Here is a 21,902-nt window from a genome sequence, read left to right as displayed (position 1 = left end):
GACTCTCTCGTTCGCTTGCCAAACTTGCCGAGCAGCGATGTAATTACTCCTCGGCCGCCGTAAGCCAGCTACTTTTAATAATAATACCAAACTGCCGTTCCCTGTTCGCTCCTGCCTGCCTTTCTTCGCTCTTTAAAAATCCCCTTCTTATTGCCGCCGCTGACTGAGGAAAGATCCCCGCCGGTGATCACTTTTCCTCGATTATGCAAAATTAATTGGCACGTAGATGTGCTCGTTAAAGATTCAAATGCTCTTGATAGGAGACTGGAATTTTAGGTTCAGACTTTTTCAAGCAAATAAATTATTCTTGCACAAAAGGATGAGGGAGCAGGGTGCTTAAATTTTCGCGTACGTTTCAATAAAATACTATAATCAATTCCAAAATTACGAAAAATGTTTGAAAATTATACCAAAAATTTAAAGTTTTCCGATGAGGCCTTAGGGGCAGCAACAGCTGCTGTCCAGTACGTGCAATGAGAATTTTAACCCTCAAATGCTCACTTTTAGCCACCCACCTTGACGTATGTTCACGTGTGAAATAATTTTTTGTAACGTATCTCATGTCCAAATTTTCTTTCTTATATTGTATAAAAAATTGATGGCAGATATCAGAATTCACGAGTGTCAACCAAAAGCAATGAATCTGATATTCGAGGGCAAATGATGCTGCTATTTGAATTTTCGTTTGAAGTGTTCGGTCGGCTCGAGAAATTAGAATTGCATGACGCTGGCTGCCTTCCGAGGTTTGCTCTGCCCGACAGGAATAAGAAGCAGCAGCGGCAGGAGAGCAGGTGGTGCTGCTCTGCGCCAAGATCAATGATACTATCCGACACCGGTTAATTACATGTGGCTTTGTGGCCCATGCAGATATGTGCCAGGCAGAACGCGCGCAAATTAAATCCGCCACGTCGGCGGAGCCGACGCGACCCCTTTGTTTCCTCGCAGAGGATCGCTCCCGCCCTGCCGCGGCAGGCCCTCTCGCAATCAGTGCTGCAATGAGCTCTTAACCTCTTCAGAATTGGACAACGCCAAAAGTTCCGTTTAATTGGCACTTAAGAGTACTTCAAATTTTTAAATACCACAAATTCCTTCAATTTATTTTTAAGCTTACATTTTCTTATGATTTTTAAAATAAAATACATGAAGACGATGTTAAAAAAGCTTTAGATGAGTGTACGAGTACGGCCAATTGTAAATAAAAATAAAAAAGTTGAAACATCGATATTGTTCCAAATCGCTTAGCAGTAAAATAGAAAATTTCAAATCCAGCTGGATTTTTTTTGTAATTTTAACAACTCAGTTTCATATTTTGTTAATTTTAACCACTGAATGAACACTTTGTAAGTTAGGCTTGTGTATGCAAACGCCTGCAAAAGTAAAGTTAGGCAACCTGCTTGTCACGCCTTTATTTTTCACAATCAGTTTCACTCTCGCTGATTTTAAAAATTTCCTATATTGAAACACTCTAGTTAATTAATTGGACCGTCGATATTAATTAACGAATTGACAAACATCCAGATCCAGGAACGATGGCAATTAAATGTTTTTTCAAACATATCATTTAAATTAAAAAAAGCTAATTTAGGCTGCGAGGTTTTTCTAGCTTGAAGAGAATCGTAATTTTTGTTATTACATTTTTTGAACTCTATGAAACCGTAAATCAACAGTTGGTCGCTGTTTATTCACATTTTATTTTCTATCAAACCCTTCTCACTAACCGGATCCTGTTAAAAAAAATAAAAATCCTTTAGCTAAAAAGAATTTTAAAGTCAAATCGAAATTCATCGAAATAAACAACTCCTGCGAATCACTGTGAGAATAAGACTTTCATCTTCAGTGACAAATTCCAATTTCTTGGAATCAATTAATTGCAAGCTGAAAGCAGCGTAATTCATGGGAGGCGGGAGGCTGTCAGGCGCATTCGTCATTGTTCTCTTAGCGAATGGGAAGAAACAAGCGGATGGATTTTTCAAATGAGGCAGCTAGCAGACGCGCGAGGTTTAATTGGATCGAGGGCCGGCGCGTGTGCTAATTGAATCGCTGGCGGTGCTTGCAGGCAGGCAGGCTGGCAAGCGAGCTTGTTTATTCTAAAAACGGGCGTAATCCCTCAGGAGGGCGGCGTGTGTGAAATTATTTTTGCGGTTTCGCCGCCTCGACGCCGGCGGAGCATAACTCTCAAAGTTTCGCCAAAGATTTGCTCGTTCCGACGACGACCTGGCGCGCGCAATCCAAACAAGCTGCCGCGCTGCTGCTCGCTAGCCCGCCGCCATGCAGAGTTTGTTTAATTAAATAAAAGGCGGTGCGCGGATTATTGGCCTCGCGGGACGCATTCAATTAAAAGGTGGCGCCTCGAAAAATGGGCCGAGCGCCGTTCGGAAAAGGCGCAATTTGGATGGCCCTCGAGCCGCAAGTCAAACACTCTTTTTGCCCGCCTGCCCGGCCGCTCCAGCGCTCAAACTTTGCACTTTTAAATATTTATCTGCTCCTCGCTCGGCCTTTGTTGGATGCACCGCGGCTTTTATTTCTCTCTCTCGCTCGCTCGCTCGCTCACATCAGTCGGCCAACTTTGTAAATAACATCGCGTTACACGACGTGGGATCAATAGCCGCAACCACTTCATTTTGCAATGAGAACACCATGGATGGATGGACGGACGCTGACCATCATCCGGGAGCCTAGCTGTCGGCTCTTTTTATGGAGCTGTCAGTTAGCATATCGTATTTCACTCACTAATCAACTACTTATTAATAGGAAATTGCACTTTTTGCATCAATTCATGAATTGAAATAAAAATTCAAGCAACGACATTTTGATAATTTTATTCGAACGATATTTCATTGTCAAATTAAATCAGAGCAGCTGTTGAATTTTTGTCTTTTCTGATATTGCATTATTATTTTCAACTAGCAGTAGTTTGATTTAAATTGAAAAATTATTTATATATATATATATTTATTTAAAGAAACACCAATGGTGTACAACAGACATAGACATGCATAAATATTACAGTACACTAGCACGCATGAGAGTCAATGGGATCTTCTTGCATTCCAAAAAGTGGTAGAACTTCACATATTCATCACAGTATACACATTTGCAATCGAAACCGGCCTTACAATGATATTTCTTGTTAGTACAGTAAACATAATGATAATCGTGACAGGCGTGCCTGGTGAAAACATGTCTATTTAGAAAACAGGCATTTTTCCAGCCCGGATCGCCCATTGCAAGGGTGCCATAGAAATCCCCATCGATCTGGGAGAGCTTGAAAAGTCTATTAATAATAAAGTTATTGTAAGCAGCAGCTTCTGAAAGTGAGAATTTCTTAAGAAGATCATCAACAAAAAAGTCAGTGTCAGCAAGCTCATATGCTAGTCTAGATTTCATAAATTTTGACAGTGCTAGAGCTTTTTTGAGAAAACGAGATTTTACAGATTCTAACTTATTTAAGTCTGTTAAGGTAAGATATGGCCAGATTGCCTGTATGCCGTAACTAGCGATTGGTGCTATGGCTAAATTAAAAAGCTTTAATGCTGTACTGACAGATGATTTGGAGAGAGATTTTAATTTTGATGTAGCGAAAATAGCGGCTCTTACTTTCCTTTCCACATGTTTAGAGAAGGAGAGACCTGAGGATTGAAATGTGACACCCAAATATGTAAACTCTGTAACAAAATCAATTTTTTCATCATTTATAGAAAAAGTGTCACTCTTCTTTAGTCTGCCTTTGCCCTTGTTCCTGAATTTTAAAATTTTACATTTGGCCAGATTTAATTTTAAGTTACGTTTGCCGAGGTAATTTGTCAAACTGTGCACAAAAACACTCAGGTCCTCTAGGCAGTCAGAGAGTAAAACAAGATCATCGGCATACATCAACAGTTTAACATTTGGAGCAAAATTTAAGAGGTGGTTGATGTCACAGAGCGAGTAAATGAAGAGGAAAGGGGAAATACTAAACTATGCTTCAAAGAGCTGAATCTATTAGCCGCAATGCTGGATGTGAATTATTTGACTGTTCTGGACGGAATTTCGAAGTCTGGGCCGATTGTCCAGTCGAATGGAGTACGGCAAGGCGGCAGTATTTCCCCTTTCCTCTTCATTTACTCGCTCTGTGACATCAACCACCTCTTAAATTTTGCTCCAAATGTTAAACTGTTGATGTATGCCGATGATCTTGTTTTACTCTCTGACTGCCTAGAGGACCTGAGTGTTTTTGAAAAATTATTTGAAGACTAAAACGTTAACAAGATTTCATCCTTGTTGATTTCAAAGTTTTTTAATAAACACAACCAGTTTGAGCGCATCCAATTAGCTCTAATTAATCAATGAGGCAAAACATACACTATTTTGTAAATAAAAAATAAAATTAGCCTTAAAATGACGCACCTATTTCATGAGCATGCCGCAGCTGGCTCCACAAGACCAAACAAACAGAAAATAATATATATCTTTCATTTTACAATATTTTTACCCTTAAATTGGCAACAGAAACAATTGCCTTACAGAGCTCATTTGAATTTGGTAATTTATGAAATTCATTTGGTTCAGACATTCGGGAATTAAAAATATCCAACTTGCTCTGATCACTTTCGAGATGAAAAGATAAGGAAAAAACTGACAATTCTGACATGAAAATCCAGCTGCAACCGTTTATCACGGGCAAAAAACGAAACTGGTCCGCGCCAGCAGCGCACAAAAAAACAAAAAAGCAAAAGGAACGTATTAATGCGCAGTCAGCTCCAGCCGTGGGGTTGGGGGAGAATTCCCTGCCTCTTTATCCTCAGGTCCCTTTAGGTGGCAAACAATTCGGACGCGCGGCGGTTATTGGTGGCGTGCGGTCATTTTTCGAGCAGAAGACACTCGCCCCCTGGGAGCGGTAGCGCCAAATGACGCGGCAGCCCCACCGCCCTCGACCCTCAGCCGCCTCCGCGCCGCGCGCTGCCTGCGTAACAACTTTTTTACGAGCCTCCACTCGATTTCGTGTGTTTATGCACCTCTCGAGCGTAAACCAGCAGATGCTTATTTATTTTTAAGATTTGTCAGCGGTCGAAACAGTAAAACTTATCGCTGCCGCCGCCACCGCCGTTGTTATGATGTGAAAACGGCAGGCGAAACGTATTAATAATACGGCTGCGGCGATAAAATTGTGCAAACATAGGTGTGTGTCTCTTTCAGAATTTCACGTTCTATTTAATCTCGTCATTCGATAGTCCATCAAGTTTTTTAGAAGTTGCTCTAATCTCGTGATTGCAGATTGTTCAATGTTAAATTTCTTAAAACAAAGAGAGACAAAAACTAAGGTTTTATTAACTTTAAATTTAAGAAAAAACTTAATTTCTCTTGCCAGTGTATAAAACAAATCTGAATGGCTTTTTTTAATTATTGACACTAACCCTCAGGTTAGGCTGATATTTCTGTTAAGTTGATGGTTTTTCCAGCCACAAAACTCGATGCTGCTGACCACTTATTGACGCAGCTGGCAAATATTCACAGCATTTTCCTATATGTGCAACCCCGTGCATCCATTAACAAAAATATGCAAAAAATAGGATGTAAATAAATTAAAAAAATAACCAAGCACAATTTGAGTCCTCCAAGAAAATGAAGGGAGACGAATTGGAAACAATGACGAAAATGAAAAAGGAATAACTTATTGTAAAAATCCTTAGTTTTATTTTATATATTAAATACATTTCTTGCAGAAGCAAAAGGGAAAATCTCAGTTTAGATTTAAAAGTAATTTTTATTTTAGTAATGTTATCATCAGGGATTCATTTTAGAGCCTTTTGGACAACTCCACGCTTCCGCAAACTCGTTCATTTTTGACAAGGTTCCCAGCACCACGGACCGGCCAGGCAACAAATTATTCACAGAGTTGGGCGACGTGTTCGAACACCACATCTGCAACAAATGCAATATTTTTGCAAAGTTGACAATCTGAATTATTTTTTAACAACTGAAAAATTCAAATTTGGCAGCATTAGAATCATGTTAAACTTACGTTCGCGAAACTAAGGAAAAAGACTTGCTCTTCCGAGTAATTTTCCACACATGAAAAGAATCTTATATCGGTGTACGCGTTAAAGGAACTCCGCAGCCCAAAGATGTAGGCCAGCCATTCATCTTGAGGTTCCTAAGAACAATTTTTTTATCAGAGTGGTTTTGTATTAGACGATCGACTGTTATTCCTGATCTTTCAATCGTTGCGGGATGCGGGACCTTCGAATGAGCAAAAATCTTGAAATTTTCAGCCTCTTGAACCATATTTTAAATCGTCTAAACCCGATTAAATTTTCAAAAACCATTCGAAAGAATATCTCACTATTCACTTTATTTGTTATTATTTTTCAATTTGGGCAAAAAATAGACAACTCAAAGTTTTGCATATTTTAAGGTTATTACACAATACAGTCTAAAACTCAGAAACTATAAAATATGAAATACCTGCTTTATTGCAAGCTTCTAAAAATATGACTGCAGTGCCTAAATAGTCGTAGTCTAACACCAAATTAAGGAGATCAATTATTTAACAAGAAAAGGGGCAAGATATCGGGAAGGAACAAATATGTTGATGTTTACCTGACTTTCTCCGTCTTGTAGTTTACTTGCGATTGTGGTATTGCTCTCATAGTGATTTTCGTTACAAATTGGCGCTTCTTTTAACCTCTTCACATGCCCTATGAGGGCACGGGTGAATTCAAAGCTAATAAGAGTGCTGATCGCCGCGAACTCCACAGGGCTGAAAACACATATTCTCTTTGTTGCACCATTAAACTCTATAAAATGTTCACTTACCTTGTACGAAGTTCATGAACTGGAGGTTGCAACAAGCTTACTGGGATTGCTGTCATAGAAATAAGAATTATTATTTTGCTTAGTGTTGATTGTTCAAGTATTGGTTTCCATACAAATCGAATTGGTTTCTGGATCATATTGAACGTTAGCCTTGTTCTGGTCACTGTCATATACTAAAGTAGGATCTCTCTTCGACGTAAGATACAGTGAGTTCAATTTTGATGCTTCCAAAGCGGCCAGAATCTTTAAATGCAACTCAAACAAATCGCCATCGTTGAAATTGATCTGAAATAACAAGAAGCATTAGTAAATATTTAGTTTAAAATATTTGCCATAGGTGTTAAATGTAAAATGTAAACATCAGCAATTCAAAAGAAAGGAAATCCTGAAAATTAGCAATACAGATTGCCCGTATATCCAGAAACGGTTTTGAGGAAACAAAAAATCATAAAGGTCCGCAATAGTAAGTATTTTAAGCAGATTTTAACCGAATTCTCGAACTTCGAAATTAAAAAAATTGAGGAAATTACTTGAAATAAAAATTTTGAATGTACAACTGTTTTTCAACAGGTCTATAAAATTGCAACACATTAACCTACTTTTCGCCTGAAGAATGGTTTAAAATGAAAAACTGAACAGCTAGAAATAATTGCAACAATGAGCAAAAACTCCTAGCGCAAAGACGCAATGTGTGCTCTTTTGTGGGTTTTTTAGCCACATTAGACGGGTTTGGTCGATTTACACGCTCTTAGAAGATTTTAGGTGTGGTTCAAAAGGCTTAAAAATGCATTATTAGTGCTCAATTGATGGTGGCGTAACGATTAGAAGAACAGAATAAAATTGTCGATCATCGTCTATGAATTTCACAGCCCTACCAAGGAGTAAAATTGCTCTAGTTTGCTGGGGAACAGCGGCTCATCGGGGTTAACCACATTGGCTCTTAGTGATTCGATTTTCTTTAGTCCCTGTATCTTGGTCCCGGAGAACATCCAATTCAATTCTATCCCATAACGTTTGACGTACTCTTTAATTACACTGAACATCCATAATGACTGAAAGTAGAATTACATTTATTGATCCTAGTATCGACTTTAGAAGCATGGTTTTTGCTAAATTTTTATAAAAGAAACTGTAAGATTCCACAACAAATATTAATGCGTTATTGAAATCATAAAAAATACACTCCTTTTTCACTAATTTACTATATATATGATCTAAAAAAGAAATATTCTGCTCTTTTTAAAATAAGCAACGCATAACTCACTTCATGTGCCAGTAAATAACAATAATTGAAAAATTATTTTTTTTCACCTGTTCTCTCAGCTCTTTGTCGAGGTGAATCTTAGCGTATTCGAAGTTAACGATATATCCGTACGCTTTGTTGACCATTTCCACGCAAACCTTCCACCTTGGAGTAGTTATGCGGGTGCCACCGACCTTCTGCCAGAGTTTTTGCTGCCTCATTTGGAATTCTCTTGTTGTGTAAGGGGCAAGGGATGAAAACACTCTCCACCAGATGTACATCTCTGAATTTTAAATGTTGAGTCGCAATAAAAAATAACAATTAATTTAACCATGACCATCAGTTTATATAATGAATACGTATTTATTATTAACTTTTTGTTAACTATTTCCAAGTAAGGCCGATTTGCAAAATATCTCTCACCGATCATTTCAGGGCTACTGGTTTGTAACAGTCGTGACCACCGCACGAAATATTGCTGATCTCTAACTATGATCCGCCTGTCCTTTTCTTTACTCTTAAGGCTGACGTATCCGTCGCCATCGAGCACTTGGTTGAGGTATACAGGCCAGTTAAACTGATTGAGTTCGAAAAAGTTGATACATGAGAATAAATTTTGTGCTTATTAAGGCAATTTTCAATTTACCCTATGTGTGGAGTTTTTTCTGATATGCGAGTCGGTGATCTCCTGAAATTCCCTCAGGGTCATTTCCTGGTAATGCCCCGCATTTGTCGTCATTTTTCTCAGTTTCAAGTGAAACGCATATATCTCGCTTGCCATTCGTTTCGCGTCCACAGTCGCGCCTGGAACCTACGAATTTCAACCCGAGCATAGAAGGATTGGGCCTTGTAGCAACATTGAAATAAAAAATTACGTGTTTGATGAACATGTTGATGAAATCAGCAATAAAAGCTTCTACAGTATCTCTATCTCCCTGACATTTGGTCTCTGGAAACTCCTCAAAGCTCCCTTTCTGAACCTGCAAAATCAATAAAAAAATCGCAGAAGAAGAAAAAATCGTTCAAAGTTATATTTTAATTTTTTCAATTTTCAAATTAAATGACGCGCATTATTTGTGTTAATTTTGCTGGATGAATTAATCCTGTTTGATTATTCCAAGAGGGGGGCTGCAGTTGCTGACTGCCACAATAAAAATATATAGAGACATAATATCGTATTATTTGTCTATTTTTAATTAGAATATGTGGGATAGAAACAATAATCGGTTTTCACTTAGCAACATTGCCACAACATTTCTAAAATTCTCAATACCGCTCATGAATAATAGGTTTAAATTAGGAAACCAAATCAAAAATAGATATTCTAAATTATACTGATCCTGTGATGCTTTTATAAAATTTATTTGTCCTCATATTGCAGGATATATTGAAAACGGGCTTTTTTATATCAATTGGTAGATTTATATTTTAAAAAAGGGGTCCCTATTCAGACCTGCAGGATGTGTTTGGAGTTGTCTAATGGATGCTGGATGACGTCTAATGAGAAGAAAATGCTATCGCCCAGCATTTTTTCTGCGTTGATTAAAGCCCTTTGCCACGAAAATCTTTCTCGTTTCTTCAACGTTGGCACTTGCGGTAGCCCTAGAGAGCGAAAAACTTCCAGAATAGGCTTCACACCCTTCTTTTCTATTTTTTCTAAGGAAAATAAACATTATCTGAGGTGGTCAATCTGTTATTGGTATTAGTATTTTCAATTTAAATATTGTTGGTTGAAATAAAAAATTAGAATTGGATATTCATAATTATTGTTCATATTAAGATAAATGAATTCAAATATTGTCTCAGAGTTAAAGTCACGCAGATGAGTTACCTTCATCCAAGCAGCTTCGGTACAAACTTCTCGCCTGCATCAAAGGACCCGCCGTCAAATGTGAGTTATCAGCCTCGAGGATTTCTACATAAATCGAAATGCGTGTCACGTAATAATATCGGTCAATATATGTGTTTAAAAACCTCTGATTTGATTCATGCTTTGGTCTTTGAGGAGTTGAAACTGGTCCACGTGCGAGGCACCGTCGGGAACAGGGTGTTTTTCGATCCATCCTCCGCATGCAAACTGGTAGAAGTCGCCGCACGGATCGACGCTCGTGTCGATTGACGAAGTAATTCTTGCAGCTAATTGTAAGGAAAGAAAACAAATTGAGCTAAATGCATGCTTCCAAAGAGCATGTGGGAGTCCTTCCCCGTGTCAAGGGTGTCCTGGGACGGGACGCCCACAAGCATCATTTACCTGATATTGATGTATTAGTGTCAAAATCTGACCACCAAAAGCGTTCAAGGTAAATAAAAGGGAACAATAGTAACCCCATTACGGAGAAGAATAATGCTATGCCACATATAAGTCGCAAATAAAACCTAAAATGAAAATAATGCATTATTGGCCATTTTATCAATATTCATTCATTTTTTTATAATGTTAATAAGCGTCTTAATTTCATCAACTCACTTGCATTTTGAGTTTGCGTTAGTGGTATGAGAACACTCAATCTCAAACTTTACCAAATTCTCACGTACCTTTAAAAAACAAAAATGCATTAAAAAAATTAATACATCGATTAAAACTAAATTTATGTGTTAAAACAAAGTCCTTTTGACTCTCAATGTGATATTTTAACTATTCATAATTTATTCCAAAATAAGTCGTGAAGAGCAACTTCTCCGGAGGAACTTTTGAAACAAAATGCTTTTTCGTCATACTCACTTCGTCGAACCTGCTGGGCATCCTGGCTGGTTGTACTTAGAAAAGACTCGATACGCACTGTCAAGCTTTCCATTTATATTTCCCTTATATTCAATTGTGATATTTTGTTTTTCAATTTGCTGTTTTAGTGGATATAAATCGTAAACAGACTAGTTACTAATATTTTTTTACTCGACCTGTTTAACGGGAAACAATGAAAATTGTATTGTGAGTTTGTAGCTTTAAGGTAATGAGAAGTGAGCAAAGGCTTCGCGCTAATGCCCTATAAAATGTTTTCCGCTGCCTCTGCTTCTGATATTAAGTGCAGAGTTTTTCTTCTGAAGTGACAATGAGATAGATTTAAATATTTTTATTTTTTGTAAAATATTTTATGTATAGAAGAACATTTTGTTAAATAGTCCTCCTTCCTGTTATACGATTCAAGTTTTTGTTATATCTAGCCTTGATCACAATATATGTGCTATTTGAGTTGCGATGCCTCCTAAAACGAAAAGAAACTGCATTAGTATAATTGACAAAAATATGGCGAGTTTCTCAGAACATGTTTCGAAGGAAACTCGAATTGTTTGTAGCGTCTTGATCTCTGGGTGAACTCTATATGCGCAATCAAAAGTACTCTCGTACAGACGAGTCCAATGGATTTTGGGTGGAGTTTGAAGTATTTCACTTTGAGAAAAAATATTCGCTATCAAAAAGTTCGGGACTTTTATCAAACACCACCACGCAGATACACGAAGTTGGTAGTTGAAACTTTTTTTGGATAGTTTCAGTGCCTTAAGACATGGGGCTACAAGCCATCAATTTCAAGCAAACCTGCCGATCCCTGCTGTGTGACTCTGTACCACTTGAGAAATTAATCGCTCATGTATAATATGTTCCTTCAGTTCTTTGGAGCGAGGATGGCTTTGATTGTGTGGAGATATGAAAAGATTTAAATTTCCGGCTACAACGTGAGTAAATATGCCATATATATTTTTTTAATTGATAAAACTACCCTCATTATGTTAGGTTGATAATTATACTACGTTCATTGGTTTTCCAGTCCCAAAACTCGATGCTCCTGAGAGCAATTATTAACGCAAACGGCAAATATTTTCAACATTTTTCTAAATGTGCAACACGCATCCACGAACAGAAAAAAGGCAAAAATTAGGATATTGATATAATACAAAAAATAGCCAAGTTCAGTTTGAGTCCTCCAAGAAAATGAAGGGAGACGAAATGGAAACAATGACGAACATGAAAAAGGAATAACTTATTGTAAAAATCCTCAGTTTTAATTTATATATTAAATACATTTTTTTGCAGAAGCAAAAGGGAAAATCTCAGTTTAGATTTAAAAGTAATTTTTATCTTAGTAATGTTATCATCAGGGATTCATTTTAGAGCCTTTTGGACAACTCCACGCTTCCGCAAACTCGTTCGTTTTTGACAAGGTTCCCAGCACCATGGACCGGCCAGGCAACAAGTTATTCACAGAGGTGGGCGACGTGTTCGAACACCACATCTGCAACAAACGCAAAATTTAGAAAATTGGCAATCTCGATTATTTTTTAATCAACTGTAAATTCAAATTTGGCAGCATTAGAATCATGTAAAACTTACGTTCGCGAAACTAAGGAAAAAGATTTGCTCTTCCGAGTAATCGTCCACACAGCCCGATGCAGGGTTTGAAAATTTATTTATTTTATCTCTTTTGTACACTTTAAAGGAACTCCGCAGCCCAAAGATGTAGGCCAGCCATTGGTCTTGCGTTGCCTAAGAACAAATTATTTTTTATCAGCGGTTGTAAATTAGACGATTAACTATTTTTTCTGATCTTTCAATCATTTCGGGATGCGGGACCTTCGAATGAGCAAAAATCATGTATAATTTTCAGCCTCTTGAACCATACTTAAAATCGTCGAAACCTGTTTAAATCTTCAAAAACCGTTCGAAAGAATATCTCACTCTTTGTTTCATGTCACCATTTTTAGTTTGGACAAAAATATATAGACAACTCAAAGTTAAAGGTTATAATTCTTAAAATTGAGGACATAAACACACATTAAAATTGGTCAAAAATATACATTTGATCGGTAGAATTGGTAGAAATGCTTAATTTTGACACAAGCCACATGTTATTCAGGCTGAAAAGTATGTCTAAATCCACTTCAACCGGCCAGGAACTATTTAAAACCGGATAAAAAGCCAAGGAATCACGCCACAAATATTCTACCGTTTCCTTGAATAAATACGTCTAAAATTCAAAAATTATAAATTTTATGAAATATGGAATATCTAGTTTATTGCAAGCTTCTAACAATAAGACTGCAGTGCCTATAAATAGTCGTAATCTGACACCAGATTAAGGAGACCAAATAATTATCAAGAAGGAGCAAGATATCGATCGGGAAGGAACAAAAAGATTGTGATTATTTACCTGACTTCCCCCGTCTTGTAGTTTACATTCGATTGTGGTATTGCTCTCAAAGTGATTTTCGTTACAAATTAACGCTTCTTTAATCCTCTTCACATGCCCTATGTTGAAGGCGCGGGTGAATTCAAAGCTAATTAGAGTGCTGATCGCTGCCCAGTCCGAACGGCTGAAAACACGTATATTCTCTTTGCTGCGCTATTAAAATGTATAAAATATTCACTTGCCTTTTACGAAGTCCTTGCATTGGAAGTTGGACCAGCTTACTGGGATTGCTGTCACAGAAATGAAAATAATTAATTTGCTTAATGTTGATTGTTTAAGTATTAGTTTCCATACAGATCGAATTGGTTTCCAGATCATAATGGATGTTGGCCTTGATCTGGTCACTGACAAAAGGAGCCGAACGGTACATTGAATGTAACTTTGATTTTCCCACAGCTGCCAGAATCTTCAAATGCAACTCAAAAAATTCGCCATCGAAGTAATTGATCTGAATTAACAAGAAGCAAAATATAGCCATTAAAAATATTTAGTTAAAAATTTGCGATGAAATGCAATAATAGCAATTTAAAAGAAAAAGGAAAACTTCATGCAGCGTTAAGAAATAAAGGTTACCCATATATATATATATAGACGGTTTTGACGAACAAAAAATATAAATGCCCAGTTGTATTTCAACAGGTCTATATAATTGCAACACAATAACCTACTTTTCGCTTGAAAAATGGTTAAAAATGAAAAACTGAGCTGCCAGAAATAATTGAATCAATAACGCAAAGAAACAATGTGTGTTTTTTGTGGGTTTTAGCCACATTAGACGGATTTGGTTGATTTGCACGCTCTTAGAAGATTTTAGGTGTGGCTTAAAATTGCATTATTAGTGATCCTTTCATGGTCCGAGAACGATTATTAGAAGAACAGAATTTATAGTCGATCATGGTCTGACTTTCAAAACCCTACCCAGGCGTTAAATCGATCTAGTTCGTAGAAGAACGGCTCATTGGGGTTAACCACATTGGCTCGCAGTGATTCGATTTTCTTTAGTCCCAGTTTCTTGGTCTCTGCGTCTATCCAATTCAATTCCGTGCCATAACTTTTGACGTACTCGTCTTTAATTGCACTAAACAACCATAATGCCTGAAAGTGGAATTATAATTATTGGTCGTTGAACTAAGTAACTGAATTGGTTTGAAGAAGACAATTACTCGTCAACGTCGTGCTAAGGTGTTGAAGCGGACGAAAAAATTCTAAATTTCACGTTATTTAGGGGGTTAAAAGGGGGTAGGGGGTTGGTGGGTGTCATACCCCTTTAATGCACTTGTGGATGTTAAGACTAGTCTAACGGTATGCGGTTTTTCAAAATCAGATGATTAGAAGTCGACATTTGGTTGATCGCCCAGAATTTTATTGCATCGCGTTTGGAAAAAATCTTTGTGCACCCGAATCTCAGGTTGTGGTGGTCCTATTTCCAAAAAATAAGTTCCATTCGACTCGTCTTTGAGTAAACTAAGTAAATGAATTGTTTTGAAGAAGACAATTACTCGTCAACGTCATGCTAAGGTGTTGAAATGGACGAAAATTCTAAATTTCACGTTATTTAGGGGGTTAAAAGAGGGTTGGGGGCTGATAGGTCCCATACCCCTTTAGTACACTTAGGGACGTCGAGAGAAGTCTAACGGTATGCGGCTTTTTAAATTCGGATGACTAGAAGTCGAGATTTGGCTAATCATCGTTTTTTACCAACCTCGAAAAACAAGGGTTTTCGAAGTTTTAATTTAAAAAAAAAAATGAGGGAAAACGCCATTCCAAATTTAACGTTTTTAGCTTAATTTTTTGTGCTCTACAAAATGGCTATGAAAAAAATAAAAAATTTCAATACATTCATTTTCAAATTTGAGTTTAAAATAAAAAATTAATTTTTATGACCTTGACCTTTGACCTACCACTTTGAAGTCAATGTAAAAGTTGTTTGCCTTGTTGAGACGCGTTTACGGGTTTTTTAATTTTTGTTCTAGGACTACCCTGAGCAAAGTTATGAAGTACTCAAAATTCCCAGATTTTGACATTTGAACGCCCGCAAAACCCGCAAAAATTGGAAAGTTGGAGTTTTCTCAATTGTTTTATAGTACAATTAGGGCAAAATTAACGCAAAAAAATTTCATCAAAATCCATCGACCCCTGGACAGAAATTTGTTGCTTTGACTGATTATGGCTCTACAACATTTATTTGTCCTCATATTCCAAGAGAAATTGAGAGCGGATCTATTTATATGAATTGGTGGATTTATATTTTAAAAAAGGGGTCCATATTCAGACCTGCATGACGCATTTGGAGTTTTCTAATGGATGCTGGATGACGTCAAATGAGAAGAAAATGCTATCGCCCAGCATTTTTTCTGCGTTGATTAGAGCACTTTGCCACGAAAATCTTTCTTGTTTCTTCAACGTTGGCACTTGCGGTAGCCCTAGAGAGCGTAACACTTCCAGAATAGGCTCCACGCCGTTCTTTTCTATTTTGTCTAAGGAAAATACACATTATCTGAGGTGGTCAATCTGTTTTTTTTTTTTTTTTTTTTGCTCTTTTTATCCCTGTCCGAGGACCGGAGGACCGGGAAGGGCGCGCACTGCACTAGCACGAATGCTGAAACCTGGGTCCCAATAACACCGCGAACGGATAACATGGGCGCACCAGGCCGCACAGGGACCCAGCTCACTCAAGGGCCACTTGCCTCCGCACCGAGGACTGCATTGAAACGCTAGACATTCGTCCCGTGAAGCCAAATCACGCATGCTGGAAAGGTGCAAACCAGCAAGTAGCGAGTCGGCGCCGGTGCGCCTCCCAGCCCGTCGAGCAATTTGAGCAATTCGAGTCACTAAACTAACCACTTTTTGCCATTTCTGACATTGGGTAGCCAGTATTAGATCTCCGAACTGCTCAAATACCTCTCATTGCTTTGACACTCCTGAGAGTGCCTTAACAATGCGAGCCAACGGGCTGGTTAAATGTTATTGGTATTAATATTTTTAATTTAATTATTATTGCCTAAAATGAAAAAATATTTGGATATTCATTATTGTCGTTCATAATTTTGAATATTATTAAGATTAATAAATTCAAATATTGTCTCAGAGTTAAAGTCGCGCAGATGAGATACCTTCATCCAAGCAGCCTCGGTACAAACTTCTCGCCTGCATCCAAACCCAATGTGGGTAGCGTGGCTACTCACCCTCGAGGATTACTACATAAATCGAAATGCGTGTCACGTAATAATATTGGCCAATATAAGTTTAAAAACCTCTGATGTGATTCATGCTTTGGTCTTTGAGAAGTTGAAACTGGTCCACGTGCGAGGCGCCTTCGGGAACAGGGTGATTTTCGATCCATCTTCCGCATGCAAACTGGTAGAAGTCGTCGCACGGATCGGCGCTCGTGTCGATTGACGAAGTAATTCTTGCAGCTAATTGTAAGGAAAGAAAGCAAATTGAGCTAACTGCATATGCTTCCAAAGAGCATAACATGTGGGAGTCCCTCCCCATATTGAGGGTGTCCGGGGACGGGAAGCACACAATCATCATTTACCTGATATTGATGTATCAGTGTCAAAATGTACACACCTCGAGAGTTCGTACTGAAATGGGAGCACTAGAAACCATAGTGCGGAGGGTAATGTTAGTCCCCATATAAGCCGCAAATAAAACCTAGAAAAAATATTGCATTATTGGCCATTTCTCAATATATTCATTCATTTTTTTTATATTGTTAATAAGCGTCTTAATTTCATCAACTTACTTGCATTTTGAGTTTGCGTCAGTGGTGTTAGAAAACCATAACTCCCAATTTAGTAAATTCTCACGTATCTTTAAAAAACAAATTGCATTAAAATAAATAATACATCGATTAAAACTGAATTTATGAGTTAAATTAAGGTCCTTTTGACTCTCAATGTGATATTTTACTAATTTATAATTTATGCCCAAATTAAGTTTCGAAGAGCAACTTTCCCAGAGGAACTTTTGGCACCAAATTCTCTGTCGTCATACTCACGTGGTCGAATCTGCTGGGCATCACGGCTGGCGGTTCTTCGAAAAGACTCGCTATGCGCTGTCGAGGTTTCCAAAATATGCCATTTATATTCACTTTTGTGATATTTTGTTTTTCAGTTTGGTGTTTTTACTACGTAAACAGACTTGTTACTTATATTTTTCTCGACGTGTTTACCGGAAAACAACAAAAAATGTACTGTGGCCAATCTTTACAAATTTGTTTATTAAAAGGCATCTTGAGATTTTAGCTGCGAAGTAAGATAATGTGAGGTGAACAGCAAAGGCTGCGCGCTAATACCCTATAAAATGTTTTCCGCTGCCTCTGACATTAAGTGCAATTTTTCTTCTGAAGTGTTAATTAGCCATATGTAAATAATTTTAAATCTTGTAAAATATTGTACCATAAAATAACATATTGTAATTTTTTTAAAAGTCTAACTTCTAGTTCGATTCAAGATTTTTTTTCTATCTAGCCTTGACCTCTCTAATATCTGTGCTTTTTGAGTTGCAATGCCTCCTAAAACGAGAACTGAAATAACGATTCAGCAAAAAATTGTTAAAAAAAGTTTAATTGTTCAATAAGTGGCGAGAGGTTTCTAAAAATATATTTCCAAGGAAACTCGAATTGTTTGTAGCGTCTTGATCTCTGGGTGAACTCTATGTATATGCGCAATCATAAGTACTCTCGTACAGACGAGTCCAACGGATTTTGGGTGGAGTTTGAGGTATTTCACTTTGAGAAAAAATTATTCGCTATCAAAAAATCACGACTTTTATCAAACACCACCCCGCAGATACGGGAGGTTGGTGGTTGGAACTTTTTATAGGTCGTGTCGGTGCCTAAAGATATTTTAAAAACAAAAGCCATCAATTTCAAGCTGAATTGATTTTAAACAATAAATTTAGGTGCGAAGACAAATTTTATTTTTTCCGATTTGATTTTTGATAATAATATAAATTAAATAAAAAAGACGTTAAACAAATTTTTTTATTTTAAAGTTTTTCAGAATGGCCGTGTAATTAAATGGCTTGGCACACCGTTGACTCCCAGGCCGGAGACCTTAAAGACGCTCCCTGCATAGGGTTGCAGCAGAATTTCCTCGGGGGTGAGACCTCCTTTCGAGGAAGTCACATACAGGTCGTCAAAGTTGTCTCCTCCCCAGCTCACTGACGTCACGTACTGCACGGGCAGAGAGACCTGGCTGACCACCTGTCCTAGCGCAGGGTCGACCCTGACGACCTGCCATCCGTTCCAGCAGGCCACCCAGAGGAAGTCATCAGCGTCGATGGTCATTCCGTCTGGCTCGCAAGTCACATTTTGCGCAACAAAATCTATCACCGTTCTGCGATTGGCTAAATATTCATTTTTTAGATTTAAAAGTCATATCAAATATTTTTCACTTACTTATCGAGGCCGTGGCGAGATCGTAGTCGAAAACGTCGACTTTGCCGGTGGGAGTGTCGATGTAGTACATTAAGTTGTGACCAGAATTCCAAGCTATGCCATTGCTTATATCTACCTCGGAGACTTTGGCTGTCAAACCGTTTGCGTCCAACAGGAAAAGACTGCCTTGGTCAGGAACCACTTTATTGCGCAGGTTGTCAGGTCCCATAGTTCCTTAAATTAATCATTTTATTTATGTTAAATATATTTAAATACGATCTCCCAAAGGCATGTTTTTAATTCGATATGCTCATTTTAGACCAAAGTAAAATTATAAATATATGTATTTGTAAAGTTTCTTATCCCTGAAACATAAAAGAAATCAAACTGTAAGCAATTTTAACGTTGCTCTAATTTTATTAAAATTTACAAAGGTAAAATGTGAATTATGCGTCAACACTTTTGCGTCATGCCCCTGTTATCTTCATATTTGGATTTAGAAGACAATTTTGACGATTGTGTAATATAATTTATCAAAGTGCGGGTGAGAGCGAAAAAGCTGTAGAGCGAAATTTCTAATTTCGTATTAAAATAAAAAAAAAAAATTTTGAAAGTGATAAAAAAATTAATCAGCATTGAGATTTTGAAACCAGATTTACGTAGAATTGATGTTATTCACCTGCCCAAAGTCTTCCCGCAGGATCCGCCTTGCCGTCATTGAATCTGTTCCCAGGTTTGTCCTCGTCTGCGACTCCGTAGGTGGCGACCACTTCACTGATTAGGAGGTCGAATTCGACCAATTCGCGGCCTCTGCTGAGCAGAAGACGTCCTTCATCTCCGGCGATCGGCACCGCCAGCGCGACGGGCGCGTTTCCGGGGGGTACCGTCCACCGTTCAACTCTGCCCGAGGTTGTGTCCAGCCGCAGTAGGGGACTGCCGCTGAAGACGTCCAGGTAGTAGAGATAAGGGGCCTGCCAGTGGGGCCCTTCAGCGTGCGACACGGGCTCAGTCAGCGGCTCCACCACTATCGCGCGGACCTCGCTAACATTACACATAATTTGATTTTTTAGTTGAGAGAGGGTGCAATTAGTTTTAAGATGTTTAAATATAAAAATTATATCATAAATATAACGTTTCCAGTCTGGTTTTTGTAAACCAGAAATTCATTTGCATGGGGAAATAGGATTTTTTAATAGTTTATTGATAAAAAATACTCCCTCTAAGCAAAAATCAGGCATGAAAAGGCTTAAGTCGAAAAATTGTGAATTAAAATTAATATCACACGTTCTAGTATCGTAAAGCGGCTCTTTCGGCCTCATCTCAGAAAAACAAAACTCACATAGCCAAAGTATCAGCTGAAGAGAATTCTGAATCAGCGAGCAACGAAATTAACAACTCCGCAACTCAAATATTCCTGTGATAGAAATTCTTCTTACAAAAATTTAACTAAGCCAAATAATTCCATCCTTTCTTATTTGAGCTATTTTCAAAGATTGAAAAAACTGCTACTTTTAACGAAAACAATTCTGCCTCATTTTTTGCTTGTTGGAGTAGCCTGTAAATTATGTTTAGAATTCTCCACATATGAATTGTTTCTTTATTTTTAATAAAGTCTAACTCATCTTGTGTCTGAAAAATACGTAAAAAAAACTCGTGTTTTTAGTTCAGATATCCTCAAAAATGACTAATTTATTGGCATTTGAACTAAAACTTGAGGCTTTCAGTTAACATGCTCATCTAAATCAGCCCAGAAACCGTTCAACCCCGTTTTATTTGTATGAAAAACAGTCTAAAACTGTCTATAGAACCGTTTAAAATTCACAGCCCTAGCAATGCGCAATTAAAAATTATAAAAAATGAGTTATTTGCTAGCGATTTAGACGATTAGATCGTCTGTTTATTTTTTCACTTCAAATAAGCGATTAGAAACTTAAGGAACTTTGTTACACATCAGAAGGCAAAATGAATGCACCTGGTGACCCTGGCGCGAGCGCCGGCTGAGAACACAAAGCAGAGCAGCACGGCCGCCGTCACTCTCATCGCGGACAGACTGACGGCAAAACGGAGTATCTCTCTGACAATGAGCGAATTCATTCACTTCACTGATAAAAAACGGACCCGAAAATTCACCAATAATAATTGATTGGGTTGGCACTGGCGGCGGCGGTGGTGGCGGAAAAAAGGGTCGAGCAGGATTGTTGAATAGATAAGGAAGGCGCGCAGCTAGAGGACGTTTGACGCCTGCTCAAAAACCACGAAACAAAATTACGTGTCTGGGGTGATCCCCCGGCATTTATTTTGCGGTCAAACCTCAACAGGTTCGGATGGCACGTCGCAGCCCTCTCCGTGCGTGCCGACAGGACAGGGACACTGGCCAACCCGTTTTCCGAACTGACCGAGACAAATCGAGATTTATTACTCATAAAAACGATTTCTTTCTCCAAACAACGCGATCGACTTGGACGTGTCGTGTGAAAACACGAAATTATTTCAAGACCCATCACAAAGAGGAAAACGCATCTATTAATCGGAAAAATATGGGGTATTGTCGCCACAATTCAATATTGTTAACATATGACAATTTTCTAAAGGAATAAAGCTCCAGTTTATGGTTCGCTTAATCCGCGCATCAATCTAGTCAAAATATTGAGAAATTTCAAATTGCCATGAATGTTTGGATTAAAAAAAAATATTTGGAATCTACTATGCGAGACAACATGCGATTTACATAAATGTTTTGCTAAAGCTGGTCATTTTTCCTAAAATTTCTAATAGAAAAGTGCACTGGGAAATCGAATGCAGAAATGTAACGGCTTGTGGTAGTGTTTTAGTTTTTCTGAGTTAGTCTTCATAAAATCATGCTTCAGTTTGGCCAGTTAATTGTTTTGCAGGCTACAAGCTTCTTTTAAGTCCGAATGGACTTTTTAGACAGTTTTTCTGGGAAGGCATAGGAGGAAAATGTATTTTTTACAGCATAAATGCAAAAAAAATGCAAATTTTATCAGCTTTCCGAATTAGAAATCATTTTTAATCTAGCATTCATAGCAGATGCATTAATAAATATTTGTTTTAATCAGAAACATTTTGTCAATTAAGATTTTTCACTTAACAACCGTAAAAAGTTTTAACTCGAAAACCGCAAAACCGGAAATTTTTCTTTTGGCATATTTTCATCTTATTTTAAAACCTGTATGATAGAGGCATAATAAGAAAAAATATATTTTTTTTTCGGGTCGATTGATGTGTTCTCCTTGTTATAAATTACAAGGCCAACTAATTAAACAATAAACAGGGA

The 21,902-nt window shown here is 37.8% G+C and overlaps 2 protein-coding genes across 2 annotated transcripts; both read right to left on the bottom strand.

Moving 5' to 3' along the window:
* Positions 1–5,763: 5,763 nt before the first annotated feature.
* Positions 5,764–7,982, bottom strand: LOC135942330 (endothelin-converting enzyme homolog). Its single transcript, XM_065488382.1, has 6 exons — positions 7,671–7,982; positions 6,909–7,080; positions 6,796–6,844; positions 6,580–6,739; positions 6,002–6,133; positions 5,764–5,901 (listed from the first exon to the last, which is right to left on the bottom strand). The coding sequence occupies exons 1-6, from the start codon at positions 7,836–7,838 to the stop codon at positions 5,764–5,766; spliced, it is 819 nt and encodes a 272-aa protein (XP_065344454.1). The 5' UTR covers positions 7,839–7,982.
* Positions 7,983–18,197: 10,215 nt separating this feature from the next.
* LOC135944250 (regucalcin-like) lies at positions 18,198–20,746 on the bottom strand. The gene is made up of 4 exons (XM_065491071.1): positions 20,580–20,746; positions 19,287–19,648; positions 18,629–18,841; positions 18,198–18,576 (listed from the first exon to the last, which is right to left on the bottom strand). The coding sequence occupies exons 1-4, from the start codon at positions 20,699–20,701 to the stop codon at positions 18,227–18,229; spliced, it is 1,047 nt and encodes a 348-aa protein (XP_065347143.1). The 5' UTR covers positions 20,702–20,746; the 3' UTR covers positions 18,198–18,226.
* Between the last annotated feature and the right edge of the window lie 1,156 nt (positions 20,747–21,902).

This window comes from Cloeon dipterum, chromosome 4 (genome assembly GCF_949628265.1).
Source record: "Cloeon dipterum chromosome 4, ieCloDipt1.1, whole genome shotgun sequence".
In the NCBI taxonomy this organism is placed as follows: domain Eukaryota; kingdom Metazoa; phylum Arthropoda; class Insecta; order Ephemeroptera; family Baetidae; genus Cloeon; species Cloeon dipterum.
The sequence above is the reverse complement of the archived record's forward strand: the minus strand, read 5'-3'. Positions and strand labels throughout refer to the sequence as shown.